This window comes from Notamacropus eugenii, chromosome 1, assembly GCF_028372415.1.
Source record: "Notamacropus eugenii isolate mMacEug1 chromosome 1, mMacEug1.pri_v2, whole genome shotgun sequence".
NCBI lineage: Eukaryota > Metazoa > Chordata > Mammalia > Diprotodontia > Macropodidae > Notamacropus > Notamacropus eugenii.
In genome coordinates, this window is record NC_092872.1 from 13,209,180 (window position 1) to 13,225,461 (window position 16,282).

Consider the following 16,282-nt stretch of genomic DNA (forward strand, 5'->3'; position numbering starts at 1 on the left):
CTAAAGCTTGGAAGTGCATTGAGATTTTTGGGATACCTTGCATAATCTAAATGAACGAAAAGCAAGCATTAAGTGTTTACGGTATATCAAACATTTTATTAAGTGTTCAGGATACAAAAAATATAGAAGCAAGGGTCCCTGCCCTCAAGGAGTCTTTATTCTAATAAGGAGAGCGATACCCAGGGAAAGAGTGTTGCAAAGACGGTGAGTGGAGCAACACACAGGAAATCAAACTTTCCAAGTAACAGTAGTGAATTGATTACAGTGTTCAGAGCAAGAGGAAGAAGCTATAAGGTATAGCTATAAATGGCAGGAGCCAAGGGTGGCAATGAAGGTGCACACAGATAACGACCAGACTGTCTCCTGGAAATAAAGACAATTTATAGCTTCTTTACCTATGTTTATAAATTTTAATTTCTTTCTCTTGGCTTCCAGTGGTTTTTCATGTCAAAGAACACTCTCTTGACTGTAAATAAATACTTTTGGTCTTTATCATAACATGAGTCCTTTCGTACTTAAGCTTTTTAGGTTTATATAACAAATTATTTTGTCAAAGATGCTATTATTTATAGGACTAATTCTGCTCACTGTTCTCTTAATAGTGACCTAGCATCCCTGATATAAATCCAACTTGGTCACTGTAGAACTTTTTGGATACATGTTACTATAATCTCATTGCTACTACTTATCTAAGATTGTACCATAAATAGTAATTAGTGCAATTGGTCTATGATTTCCCTTTGATTAATTCCTCCATGACTGAGATATCAGTAATTTCGTAAAGCACTCTATAAATGATTCTGAATAATTTTTCTAGCTTGGGAACTTGTTGACACAAGATATTGGTGGAATGGGGAATTAATTAGCATGACCCCCTCTCCTTTCACACACCCAAAACATCAGCTGGAACTGTTTCAGTTAAATAGCTTGTGCTATACAACACTGAGGGCAGTTGGGGCTAAATCTGCTCCAGCTGTGAGCACTTCAGGCAAGAAGGTCAAAAAGGTACCCAGGGGTCAAAGGTCAGGAGATCTCCAACAAAGTCTCCAATGAGACTTTTATATTCCTCTTGCCCAAAAGGTAAGCTGAGTCCCAGATGAATCCACTGGGAGAGGTGTGGTTAAGGGAGAAGTGGTTTACAGATAAATTGAACACCAACTGATGGAAGTCCTCTTTGTTTGCCACAGTTCCCAAGGATGGTGAGGGTGGTAGAGGAGAAGTGAACTGATATCTTCCCAAATTTCACCAAAACCCTAGTCCAGAATGGTAGTGCTGCTATGGAAATGTATTAACTCTTTCTTTCCCAGAGAAATCAATGACCATATAAGTCAATTGATCAGATTAACCCATTAGCATGTTCTCCCCCTCTGAGGTGTCTCCCTCTAAAGATCTGGATACAAGATGTCTCCATTTTTTAGAAACTGATACTCATGGCATAAAGCATCATCCTCAAGTGTTTTCTTTTCTTTTATACAAATGGCAGGCAGATACACAAAAAATTTTCCCTAAAAATCATATTACATAAAATGTCTTTACTGTCACTACTTTGGGAAGAGGTCTATATCTACATGACGGCCAATTTTTGTTCCATTAGAGTTAAGGAGTTACATTCCAGTCATAATAGAGATGATATAAAATTAAAAGAATCTGGAAGGTATTTTAATTATGCCTATCACCAATGGCCAACAGAGCTTTCAACATATAAACTACGTAATAAATGATTGTTGAACTAATGAAAGAAAGAATGAGAATGAGTCATCAATTCCCACAGTGTCATTGTGAGATTTGAAGCTAACATTATCAACTGAATTTCCCACGGTCAATCAATCTAGAGCGAATCCAGAAATAACAAGCTGTTGCCAAAATCAATATACAGATCTATCTAAGGTCTTTTGGCAGAGTAACTGTTTTCCATGGTTGGATCTTTTTATGTTGAGGAAATCAGCAGAGGAAAATCTCTGGCATTTAAGCCTAGATATGTGGAGCACCCCCAGAAAAAATAAAAGAGGCAAAGACCCCACGACAAAAATAGAAGAAGCAACCCAGGGACAATGCATAAGTAATCCTCTTATTGTACAATTGTCTGGCTTGCCGCTAAGTCAACCTACACATCTGCCAACTGCATTTGTGTCTGCAAAGGCAAGAGAGACAGACAATGCTTATGACTCCTCTAGTTTTATCCTTCTCTTCCGCTGAGAATGATCTTTAAATAGCTGACTCAGTTGGGGAAAATATAGTGACATTTGTCTCACAACTGTAATTTAAATGCAATTATTCATAAAAACAGCGTCATTCTCAAATGGCTGTTGACAATATTCCAGTCATTCACTTAGGATGCCCGGTGAGACTGCCATAGTACACTTCTACAGACGCTTGCTGCCATGTCAGAGCTTACCATGTAAGTTCCAAGATGAAGTTCTCCATATTAAGAGAATAGTACTGAAAGGGTGTGCAAGGAGCCATGAAATTCCACAAGAATTTCTGCGATAATTTAAAAATATCAAAGAGATAAACTCCAGGGCTTTGAGAGGAAGGCGGGAAAGAAGGAAATGACTTCACAATGGCAACAACTGAAGCAAGGCATGTAAAAGTAAGGAAAATATTTCTCAACTATGGGCTTTTCTCATTCTAATATGCGGCTAGGTGAAAAGACTAGAACTAGCTTTATGTACACCGAAGAAAGAAGGATTTCAATGAATTTGAGGAGGCACTATCAAACAGAACAATTAAAGTCGAGGCCTCCATTATAACATTCTCCTTTCCACAGTAATTCCTTAATTAACATCAAGGGCATCCCAAAGTTAGAAAAGTGAGGATACAGCTCCAGGAGGATGAAGGCAGGCTTTTTTCCTTATAAGGTTTTATATGCCACTCATGTAACAAGTACAAGAATACAGAAAGTCTCTTTCCACAGGTTTTTACTGGGTATCCTCTTCTTGCCAAGAGTTGATAAGGGCGTTTCAGTAACACTCAGAAGAGTGTGGCCCAAGCCAGTCCTGTTCATGTGATTTAACTATTTAAGAGACACTTACCTATGGCATCATTCTCTTCTAGTTCATGATCACCATTGGCTAACACTGTTGGTGTCCTAGGGGTAGTGCCTGCAACAACCACATAGAAAATGGTTACTCACAAGTAATTTTATAAAAATGGTTTTTTTCCCTTTATTTTCATTCATGACTTTTGTTTTAATGTCATTGGCACTTCCCAACATTATCTTTTTCTTGCCCTACCAGAGTCAGCTCTTATAACAAACTGAAAATTAAGAGTTCACCAAAATGTTCCATCTGATCCCACCCATCACTCTTCCCCTTCTCTCTCCCGACCCCTCCCCCTTCTGTAAAGAAGAAGTGACTATGATCTCACAGCCTTTAGTTTGGATGGATAAGACTAAGTTTTCACTGGAGCAATCCCTATTCATCTTTACAAGAAACATCTCTCAAAGGGTCAGCTTCTGAAACCTTATCTCCCATTCTTCCAATTATTCTGAAGAGGATAAGCAAATAGCTAGCGAGATCGAGAGGTTTTCAGTCCAATATGATTTCTTATTCCACAGCAAAAAGCTTTTCATTCTGCAGCTTCCCAGTCACCAGCCTGATCATACTATCTGCAATGTTCTCCAAAGTCAGTCTGTCAACTAGCATTTATTAAGCTCCTACTATGTGACAGGGACTGGAGACACAAAGAATGAGGGGAAAGTCCCTGCTCTCAGGAAACTCACAATCTAATAGGGGAGAAAATATGCAAACAATTATGTATAAACAAGATACAGACAGGATAAACTGGGGATAATCTCAGAGGAAAGGCACTGAGATTAAGGAAGAGTGGGAAAAGCTCACTGCATAACGTAGGATTTTAGCTGAGATTTAAAGGAAGCCAAGAGGCTTCATCAAGAGATGAGGAAAAGGAGGATATTTCAGGCAGAGATAGCAAGTGAAAATAGTCAGATTTGGGAACTGAGTATAGGGTGCATGAGGCCAATGTCACTGGAATGCAAAATACGTGGCAGTGAGCAGATGGACAAGAATGGAAATGAAGATGAAGTGACCAGGCATTGAAGGCATTCAGGACACTGAAAACAGAACATGTGGATTTTTTTCTTCAAAACAAGAGGTGACAGGGAGATACATAAGTTTATTGTTTATGGAGGGGGTGGAAGGAAGGGCAAGACAGGATCAGAGCTGTGCTGTAGGAAGATCAATTTGACAGCTGAGTGGAATATGAACTGGAGCAAAAAGAGATATGAACCAAGAAGGTTATAACAATTGTCCAAGAATGAGATGATGAGAGCTAGCACCAGGGTGGCATCAGTGTCAGAGAAGAAAAGGCAAATAAGAAATCCTGTGAAGGTAAAAATCAATAGGATTTTGCTAATGATTGGATATAGGGAGTGCGAGTGCGGCATGGAGGATGTAAGTGACCAGGAGCATGGTGGCAGTCTTGACAGTAACAGAAAGAGGAGAGGGCTTTGGAGGAAAAATAATGAGATCAGTTTGGAACATGGTGAATTTAGGATATCTACAGAACATCCAGCAGGCAGGTGCCAACATGAGAAAGGAAGTTAAAAGAAGTGTGACCTGGACAGGAAGATATGACAGTCATTTTCAAAATAACCAAAAATGGAAGCTGCCAAGACCACCAAATGAAACAGTATAGAGACAAGGGTTCAGCACAGAGGCTGAGGAACACCTATGAATAGTATGAAGCATGTGACATGGATAAAGCCTCATCAAAGGTAGCAGGAAAACCAAAAGAAAAAGTATCATAAAAACCAAGATTTGAGAGTGATAAAAAAGGTTAAAGACTGCAGAAGAGGTCAAAAAGGATAAAGTTTAAGATAAGACTGTCAGATTTCATGATTAGAAGATTGGTAATTGATAATTTTGGGAAAAGGCATCTCCAGTGAACGAGGCTGGAAGTTGGACTGCAGAAGTTCAGAACAAAGGGAGGCCCTTATTTATACACAATCTTCTCCAGGAGATTAGCTACAAAAAGGAGAAGAGTCTATAGTCTCTATAATCAGTGGGGATGTAAGCCATCGAGTGAGGGCTTTTTGAAGACAAAAGGAGTCAAAGATGTGTTTGAGGCAGTAGGGAAGCAACAAATAGACTTAAAGAGATTAAAGAGAAGTGTGAGTGAGGGCAAGGGGAACATAGGATGGAATAGGATCAGTCTTGTGTTTAGAAGGGCCTTGGCAAGTAGAAAGGCCATGTTTTCATCAAAGGACGGTGCCAGGAGGCACCTTGGTGATGCAAGAGGAGAAGGTGGTAGCAAGAGGGAGCTTTTGGTGAATGGCTTCCATTTTTTTAAGTAAAATATAAGGTAAAGTTCTCAGCTGAGATGGGCAGGTAAGAGGAACCATGGGACTTTTGAAAAGGGGTGAAAAATATCTAGAAAAACCACTGTGGTGAGTGGCAAAGCAAACTAATTATGAAGGTATAAAAGGTTTGCCTTCTCAAAAGTGAAGGCCAAGTGAAAATGGTGTGATGTAAACTTGCAAAAGACAGTAGATATGATTTCATGACTTTCTCTAGCTTCATTCAGCAGCACATGAGCAGGAGTGAAGATAGCAGATGGCGGAAATAATCCAAGGCTGGAACTGGGGAGGGCAAAATCTCCAATAGAGGCAAAGGACTCCAAAAAAAAAGGTCAGTATAGAAGTGAGTTGGTTCACCAGAGAGTCTAGATGGGGAAGGAAAGAGAGGACAGATAACCCAGCGGTGATGACCTGAGGGGAGAAGACACTAGAGTTCATGGTGATGAATAAGAACACAATTTATAGATGCAAAACAGAGATAGGATGATGACAGACTGTGATCAGATAAAGAATTTCAGAATTCATGAATAGGAAAGTGGTACCTTAGTAGGTTATGGCAGGATCAAGAGTATGATTCTCTCTGTAGCATAGATGGGGTGAGGTATCATATTTAATGGATTATTTTCTGGCAAACAATCTAAAATAAAGGCACACTGTCCTATGCCAAACTATTTATAATAACATATCGCATGATGTAAATGTTGGAGGGGATATCGGGAAACTGGAACACTAAAGCACTGCTGGCAGAGTTGTGAATTGATCTGACCATTCTGAAGAACAATTTGCAACTAAGCCCAAAGGGTTATAAAACTAGGCACACATTTTGATCCAACAATATTATTGTTAGGTCTGTATCTAAAAGAGGAAGAGAGGGAGGAAGAGAGGGAGGAAGGGAGGGAGGAAGGGAGGGAAGAAGGAAAAGTGTTTATCCAAAAATATTTATAGAAGCTCTTTTTGTGGTGGCTAAGAACTGGAAATTGAGAGGGTGCCCATCAATTGAGGGATAGCTGAACAAGGTGTGGTATAAGATTGTAATGGAATACTACTGTGCTATAAGAAATGACAAGCAGGCTGATATCAGAAAAACCTGGAAAGTCCTAAGTGAACTGATCTCAGATGAGCAGGATCAGAACATTCTATACAGTAACAGCAATACTGTATGAAGATCAACTGTGAATGACACAGATATTCTCAGCAATAAAATGATCCAAGACAGTTCCAAGGGACTTCATGATGAAAAATAATATCCACATCCAAAGAAAAAATTGATGGAACCCGAATGCAGATCGAGGCATACTATTTTTCACTTTTTCTGTGTATATGTGTACTTTTTTCCTCTTTTTGGTCTGTGTCTTCTTTCACAATATGATTAATATGGGAAGGTGTTTTGTATATGACTGCATGGGGATAACCTGTATCAAACTGCTTGCCATCTCAGGGAGGAGGAGGGGGGAGGTGAAAGATGGAGAGAAAAAATTTAAAACACAAATTTTTCATAAAAAAATAAATATTAAGAGAATTGCCTTCACATGAAACTGGGGGAAAACAAAATATTTAAAATTTTGTATGTATATGAAAAATATGTATTACACATTACTATCTAATGGATGAAAGGGTGGGGAAGGGAAGCAAGCAATGTACACAAGTAACTTGAAATATAATGCAGATCAGTATAAATGAACAAGAGGAGTGCAAATAAATAATATTAAGAAATCTCAGGAAATAGAGAAAGATCTCTTTTGTATGATAGGGTTGGAATGAAGAGAGGGGAAGTATTTTCATTGAGAGAGTTGCAAGTAGGGAAAAGTAGTGCAGATAAAATAAAATGTCTTTCAGTTCCCGTATTTTAATTCTTTTTCTTCTACGTAGGTTTCTTCTGAGTTCAGTGTTTATTTTATGACTACAGTGATCCCTTCCACATTGCAGGGGTTAGGGGCAAAGTACCCACCCCTGTGGCCTGGAAAATCCACGTAAAATTTTTTGGCCCTCCCTTCATACCAGAGAAGTTCTTTTCTTTTTAACAGTATGTTTGCAGTACCATATTGTAAAATCTGGGTTGATATTACGATACTATGTATACAGTTTAGGCATTTCTGAGTTTCTAAACTTTTTCTGGGTCATCTGCAGCATCCACAACTCCCCAAAAATCCCTTTTAATTTCTTATCCTGAGCCATAATATTTAGAAACCACGATAGGTAAAGTCACAATGCAAAAAGGGTTAACTGTATTGTAACCATAAAACCAGTTATTATGGAACTGAAACATCTTAACTTTTAGAGAGAAACCTCAATCTTCATTTTTGCAGTTATCAGGACAATTTACTCAAGAGCTTCAGGAAGTACAGGGGGAAAATGGTTCTCATAGTCACATGAAAAGGATTGACAAAAACAGCCAAGCACTTTGACTACAAACAGATCTCTGCACAGAATCTTAGGCTAAAGAAATAACAGCTCATAACCTACATGTGATATTAGCTGTGTAAAGAGGGACACATCAACTCACTCTGAGCCTCAGTTTATCAAGCAGCGAATGCGTACAATAACATTTGCATTTATCCATCTCAAAGAGTAACTACAATAAAAACTGCTTTGCAAACCTTCAAGAATTTATAAATATAAGCTATTGTGGGACACTGCTGTCTGCTCACAATGCTCTTTTAATTTTTAAAAGGAGGGAAAGCTTCTATAATCTTCCCTAGAAATATTGCAAGTTTTTACTTTTCTTCTATCTATAATGCTTCGGCTACAGTTTGCATCGTCAAAGGTGGTCCAAACTTGCGTATGTAGCCCAGGGTTGGAGTCTGGAAGACTCGTCTTCCTGAGTTCAAATTGGGCCACAGCAACTTATTAGCCATGTGTCCCTGGTCAAGCCACTCAGTTTCCTCATCCGCAAAATGAGCTGGAGAAGGCAATGGCAAACCACTCCAGTATCTTTTCCAAGAAAACCCAAAATGGGTCATGAAGAGTCAGGCATGACTGAAAATGACTAAACAACAACTAACTTTAACAATTTAAAAAAACCCATTAAATCCTCACCCCCTACCACAGATGCACGGGTTAGATGATCACCTCTAGGAGCACAGTCACAAATAACATCCATTTGTGAAAAGGCACAGAAAGAGGAGCGCAGCACGAGCACCTGCGCTGTGCAATTTAACATCAAAGGTACTGCTATGTACTGGACAGAGAGGAGAGAGTGGGCTAGCGTGTATGGTTTGATAAGTGCATACAGCACCTTTGTTCCTTTACTTCATAAACACAGCTGACTGGGCGCCAATCCTTCTCAGATCCCCTTGGGAGCCCAACCCACTGTGGGCCAATGCAGCACAGCCTGTTCTTAGAGCGTTATTGGAACTTTTGTTGTGGGGTTTTTTTAAGCACCAATTTGTATCATTCCCTAAGGATATCTCAGTGAGTTTCCTCTCAATCAACCAGGACCAAACAATTTTCAGGCTTGTTCCCTAAAAGCCAAATTCCATAGAACTCTGTAATCTCAAAGCCCTCTTACGTTCTTCCCCTCCCTATATTTCCCAATATGTTAATGTTAAGGAAATTTCAGCCTTAACATTAAGTACACACACACACACACACATGCCCATTTCCACCGCCTCTCACACAAACCACTTCCAGAAGGCAGTAAATACATTTACTCTTTGCACACCCACGCACGCACACCCACACACGCACACACACACGCACACACACACATACATACACACACATGCCCATTTCCACCGCCTCTCACACAAACCACTCCCAGAGAGCAGTGAATACACTTACTCTTTGCACACGCACTCCTAATTCAAGTACTGCCTATCACTAACTACAGGAAACCTTCCCTAAATGCACTTCTCCCTTGGTCAGATTTCTCAAATATGACGGATCTCTCCTTGGCCGCCTTCCCATTCTGCTTTCTAATAGAGTCTATCTGTATTCCCTATTTATTATCAACCCAGTGAACATGTAATAAACTCCTTGGGAGAAAGAATTGTGTCAAATTTCATCTTCTCAGCACACATAGGTGGTAGCACACTACCTAGGCACTTAAGAAATGTTTAAATTCTTACTGAAATCCTCTTCCAACTTAAAACTTTGCTCTATAAAAACAAACAAAAAAAGCCAACAAACATTATCGTGTAGTATTTTGGAAGGAAGTTTCTTCATGTTATGGAGTTAATATTCAAGAACAAATTAAATTAACAGTCAACAAGCACCTATCGCATGTCAGGCATTGTACCAAGAGCTGGGGATACTGAAAGAAAGACGACAAATGGAACAAAATACAAAGTATTTTTTGGTGGTGATGGGAGGAGATGGAAAGCAGCTGGAAAAATCAGAAAGGCTTCATGTAGGAGGTCAAATCCGAGTTAAGACTGGAGGAAGCAAGAAGACAATGCCATTCAATAATGGAGCAAAGACTGTACAAAGGAACAGAAACAGTAAAAGGGAATGTGACAAGGGAACCATACAAATAAAACTACAAAACACTATTCAAGGAAAGAAATACAGAACTAATTAAGAGAAACATTGTGTGCTCATAGATAGGCAGAACTACATAACAGAAATGAAATGCATTTAAATGAATCTACTTATTGAGAGTCAGAAGCAACCAAACTACCAAAGAATTACTTTATGGAGCTAGAAAAAAAAATACATTTGGAAGAACAAAAAAAAAAAAATCCCAATAGAAATAATTTTTTTTTAAAAAGTAAAAAGGAAAGGAACCTAGCAGTGCAAGACAGCACACAACCGGACAAAGCCACAAGTCATCAAAACAATCTGTTGATTAAAACTGGTTAATAAAGTGGATCAGTGGAACAGATTAGATACATACCATCCGGAAGCAATCTAATCTACGATATGATAATCTAATCTAATGTGTGATAAACACACAAACCCCCCAGCTAAGAGCTCACTTTTCCACAACAACAGCTGGAAAAACTGAAAAATGGTCAGGCAGAAATTAGAATTAGACCAACATATAGAATCCAAATGGAAATATGATTGAGATTCAAAAGGTTCCATCTCAAACAAAATGGACAAGGAAGAAATTACCCTTTGGGGATCAATAGAGAGAGGGCTCATGATCAAGCAAGGGATAGGGAGGATCACAGAAAATGAAAATGAACAATCTTAATTATATTAAATGGAAAAGTTTCATACAAACATTACAAATGCAGTTAAAGTTAGAAGGGGAAACAGGCAACAATTCTTTACATTACAGTTCTCTGATAAAGGTCTTATATAGAAGATATATAAATCCAAAGTGAATCAATGAATTAAGATCAATCATGAATTATAAATTAAAATTTGAAAGAGGCATTGGAAAGTCTGGAAGGGCTATCAGAAGGCCAACTATACCAACTCTGTCATTTTATGAACAAACAAATGAGGCCTACTAAGTTAGATAACTTGACTAGGGACTAAGTCAAAGTTTTACTAGTAGTGTTCTAGGGGTATGCTGAATCATCATGTGGGACAGGAAAGAAACATAATGCTTTTAAAAAACTATTATCGCAGACTAAAGAAATGGTATCACCTCAAGAGTACCAGCACTATTTCAAAGATGTGAATTTTGTATTTGCAGTATTCAACAAGCATTTACTAAATTATTGTGTGGAAGAAACTAGGGTTAAAGACCAAAAACAAACAAACAAAAACGAAAAAAACTTGTCCTCAAGAAATTTACATTAAACTGGGGGAAAAATGCATACACAAGTCATTTTAAAGTCCATTAAAAAGCAAACCTATGTTCTGCTGGGATAAACATAAACCTATGGAACAAAAAAAAAGATATTTTTGGTGATATTTCAGAAATGGTTTCTGAAATATGAAAAGTTTAGGAAATATCCTCATGTATGATGTGGTACATGAGCAAAGCCCAGAGAAGCTAAGGGTTATACAGGAGGAAGAAAGGCAAAGGACATTACCAGAGAGGCAAAAGAATTTGGGCAAAGGTACAGAGAGAGGAGAGGGAATATATACAGGAAACAAAAGCAGATCAGTTTTTCCATTTGTATTCTTAGCACAATACTTGGTTCACAGCAAATACTCAATAAACAAGTTTTCATTTATTCATTCAATTACTCAGCACCTACAGATCACTGAACTCAGTTCCTTCCCCAGTCCTCTTTAATCTTCCTTCAAGGACTACTCTGAATTTTTCATTTATGAAACAGACATAGCTATCTTTCCTCCACACACACACGTCATGTTTGTACACTGCCTCTCCCATCACACTATGAGCTCCTTGAGCAGAGACCTGCCTTTCGACTGTCTTTGTATCTCCAGCACTCCGCACTGTACCTGGAACAGAAGACATACTTAACAAGAGCTATCTGACTGACTGACTCAATGCAGGGGGTGACACCGTTCTATTAAATACAGAGTTGCTAAACTCATGAAGCTTAAAATCTAGTAAAAAAAAAAAAACTATGACCAAGTCAGTATCCAGAAGAGTGTAATGCCAATGAGAGATAATCTTATATGAATCGAATCAAAGATTTGCCAACAAAGTGCTGTGAGGTCCAAAGGAGAAGGGTATTTCTGACAGGACACATCAGAGATGGGTTTCCCCAGACTGAAGAAGAGACCTTCGAGCCCGAGCTTTAAAGAACAGACAAGAATTTAACAGGCAAAGGGGAAAAAGGAGGTATTCCAGGTACAAGGAGACCAAGTCAAGGCACAGGGGGAGGAAAGTCCAGGGGATGTTGGGCAGAACAGAGCAGGAACGTGGAGTGCATGACAGACACGGTAACGAGGCTAGGGGCAGAACACAGAGGGGAAGGTGCCAGATTTTAGAGGTCCTTAAATGTCACACAAAGGGTAAACAATGAACTTTACTCAATAGGCAATAGGGAACTACAGAAAACTTTTGAACAGAGGCATGACAAGGCCACATCTAAACACAAGGTACCATCAAGTGTTACCTAGCCTAAGGCAGGGCTCTTCTGAGTCACTGCTGGATTAAAAGTAAAATCTGGGATACCAAACATCCAGCAGAAGCCCTGCTTAGTTACTGCCTCCTGGGAATCATACTTTTAAAAGGAAAAGTAGCTTTTAATGGTTTTCCTTCTCATTGGTTTCAACAAAGAATGACATTCCAAGATAAAAGTAAAAGCATAAGTAAAAGAAAGAAAAAAGCAAGAAAAAACAAAGAGATAAATAGTAAAGAGTATTATGGGAAAGTCCATGTGATACTCTTACTTCAGAATCCGGTTATTTATTACAGAGCCTCAAAAAAAATTGCTAAGGAAACAAATGGGGTACAGGGGGTAGCTAAATATAGATTTGATTTCAGTCAACCTTTCTCCTCTAGGATTCTATGAAAAGGAAAGGTCTGTATGTGATGTCATAAATAAAATGACTAGATTTCAAGCCACACTAGAATCCTTCTCCTCAGCGTCACCTGACTTCCACTTGTTATGAAGCAAATTTAAGTCTTTTATTTCATTTCTATATTTGCTCTCTAAAAACTCAGCACATTAGCATTTGTGCACTCACCACTTTCCTTTTATACAGTAGAACACTTCTCATAGACTGTAATTGTTAAAACAGCTTTTTCTCTTTTTCACTTCAAGATAAGTAATTGGTTTGCATGACAGAAAATTCTTCTAGATGAAGTGAGAAAATGATTATTTACAACCCCCCCCAAATTGCTCTAATCTATTGTGTAAAGATCTACATCTCCCTAAATATTATCATCCCAGCTAATAAAAAGCCACTGACAAGGTTCGTGGGTCTCTTATTTATCTACATGAACACATACGATTACCATTTTGTTCAAGATAAGTAATTATTAACCAGCGAAATCACAAATCTTTCAGTTAAGTAAAACTATTTCCCTTAATTTACAAGGTTATTCTGAATGGTCCTCTGACGATATCTAATATCCCTGCCAAACTGAAATTCTATACAGGCAGTTCTCAAGTACTGTAAATGGACTGTTCAGCAGACTTCCCATTTTCCTCCAGGGTCTCCACTCCCTCAGCTGGGGGGGAAGAGCTGAAGCTGTTTAAAACAAGAAATGCTGGTAATTCTAAATGGTTCCTCAGAGGAATTAAGATGTTCACAGACAAGGCCTCTTGACCTTCAGAAGTAAAAACTATCTAAATACCTCATGCAATTTTATCAGTGAGAGCAGTGATAAATCTAATAATCCCTAATCGGAAGTAACACACACGGTGGAAAGAACAGAGATCAAAGTTAGAGACGCCTTCTACCCCCTTCTACCCCCACAAACACAATTTCTGGCTATGATCTGTGTTATCCACAGGACTTTGTGAGACTCAGCTTTAATGCTTCTAATACTTTACACGTTGAAAGAAATGGTTTGTAAACCTTGAAGTGCCGTTGCAATGTGACTATGATTGCCATAAATCAATAATCAACAGATATTTATTAAACTCTAACCATTTTCATGACACAGGGTAAGACAAGGAGAATACAAAATGAAGGCTCTACCCATGCCCTTAAGGACTTTACATGTTAGTGGGGGAGAGGGGGGAGAGAACAACATGTAAATATTTATCAGCTTAAAGCAGCAGCTCCATCTAACATCTGGTGAAAAGGGGACGACGCAGGGAATGAGGACGTCTGGAAACTGGCACATTCTGACTGCAGCTGCACCCCTGGACGGCAGGTGGCGTGATGGGCAGAGCCTGGGCCTAGCTGGAGTCAGATACTTACTATGTGCCCCTGGCAGGTCATTATAACAGCCTGCTCCAGTGTCTTAAGAGTGGAGCCTCAGGAGGCTGTTCTGAGAATCCAATCAAAGGAGATTCTATGTGCTAACCACTCAACACAGGGCCTGGCACGTAAAAAGCACTTCATAAATACTTGTTTTCTTACTCCCTCCCCAAAATTCAAATAAACCTAGAAAAGAGACAATCGCTATGGTTATTTTTATATGGGTCCCATAAAATAAGTATAAGAAATTGGGGGGGGGGGGGGAAGAGGAGATAAAACACAAGGGAGAATATATAGGAATATTATATATATATATATATATATATATATATGAATAGGAGAAAGAGAAAAGTCGGGGGGAGAGGAAGAGAAAGAGAGGGAGAGGGGCACTCATCTACATCTGAGTTGTCCTACGGTTGCTACTTTTGCCATTTTCCATGTTACTATTTAGATAAATAAGTGCTGCCTAACACACAATATCCTTGAACTTATCCACTTTACTGATGAATCTGACAGTTTCTAATCACATCAAATATGTCAAAAAGTAAAATAAGCTGGTGTAGTCTGCTTTAAGATGATTAACTTCTCAAAAGTTTCTGGAAAGAAGAGCCAGAAAGTGAAAGTCTTTGGATGCTAAACGCAGGAGTTTCTACCAACAACATGAAACCCCTGAAGATAACTGAGCAGGGGAAAGATGTGGCTGAATGCCTATTTTAGGAATATCAAATACAGATAATGGATGAAAGAAGAACGTGTCTGAAGGTAAGGAGACAGATTAAGAGTGTGGGAAGTGATAAGAAATTGAACCAGGATGGCAACCATGAGTAGATAAAAGACATGGATTCCAGAGAAGCTGAGCAGAAAGAACTGACAATCCAAGCAACTGATTGTGGGGTGGTCCAAGCTGAGGCCAAGATGGCAAACTTGGATAAACCAAAAGATGACAATGACCTCAACAGAAATAAGTGAGTCAGGAAAACGAGTGGCATTCAGGAGGAAGACTGTGAGTTGAATATTCAACAAGTTGAGTTTGGTATGTTCATGGAACACAGAAGATGTCCAGTATATGGTTGGCAATATGGGACTGGTGCCTGAAAGACCAAAGTAGCAAAGAACTGTAAACTAAGAAGGTGTCCGTCCACTGGGGAATGGTTCAACAAATCATGGTAAAAGAATGCAACAGAACATCATTGTGTCATAAAATGACAGAAATGTTTCCAGTGGAAAAACCAAATAAAGACTACTGAACTGAGCAATTTAAAAAATCGTGGGACCCTTTGGAGAGCAGTAGGAGTCAAATGAAGAAGTTCAAGAGACAGGCTGAAAAGGGATTGAAAGATCAGGAAGAAAACAATCAGTAGAGCGGGGTTTTGTCTAATAGTTTAGCAGCACAAGGAACTACGGCCCAACATTACTCACTGCCTACTTGGTATTTCCATGTGGATTTCTGTTTCAGTTATCTCCAATTTAACAGAATTCAATATTCCTTCTCATCACCTCAATCTTCAATGTCCATATTTCTGTTGACGATATCACAATCCTTTCAATCACCACCTTCAGGCACACACTCTGGGAACTACCCTTGACTCTTCTCTTTCCCTCAGCATCATGTATCTAATCCACCTGCCAGGTATCATCCGTTCTGCCTCCCCCACATCTCTTGTCTTTGTCATTCACACAGCCACCATCCTAGTTCAGGTCTTTAGGTTCAGGTTCAGGCTCCTCATCTGTCTCCCGCCTTCCAGGCTCTCTCTTCTACATTCCATTATTCACACAGCCACCAATAGCCTTTCTACTCTCAAGAAATCTTCAATGACTCCCTAGTGTCTCCAGAAAAACAGAAACTCCTTAGCTTGACACTTAAAGCCCTTCACAGTCATGCTTAACCCTTTATTTCAAAAATGTTCCACAGTACTGGGATTTTCATGAAAGGACCATGTCCTTTCATGCACTCTATGTATGTTCCAGCTGAAGTGACCCATTTGGAATAGATGGTATTCCATCTTCTGTCTAATACAAAGGTTATTATTCCCATTTTTCCCAATTACATGCAAAGACAGTTTTTAACTTTTCCTTAAATTTTTGAGTTCCAAATTTTCTCTCTACCTCCCTAAGAGGGTAAGCAATTTGACACAGGTTATATATATGTGTAATCATGTAAAAGGTATTTTCATATTAATTACTCTATGGAAGAAGATTCAGGCCAAAAGGAAAAAAACATGAAAAAAATACAGAAAGTGAAAACTAGAATGCTTCAATCTGCATTCAGACTCCATC

General features: G+C 38.9%; 1 protein-coding gene across 15 annotated transcripts in view; it reads right to left on the bottom strand.

The window, feature by feature from the left end:
- The window catches only part of MAP4 (microtubule associated protein 4), a 236,621-nt gene that overhangs the window by 130,285 nt on the left and 90,054 nt on the right, over positions 1–16,282 (bottom strand). For all 15 annotated transcript variants that reach the window (XM_072653985.1, XM_072654011.1, XM_072654020.1 and 12 more), the window contains one exon: positions 3,033–3,101. In XM_072653985.1, coding sequence (XP_072510086.1) covers positions 3,033–3,101 — 69 coding nt within the window. The remainder of the gene's footprint in view (positions 1–3,032; positions 3,102–16,282) is intronic.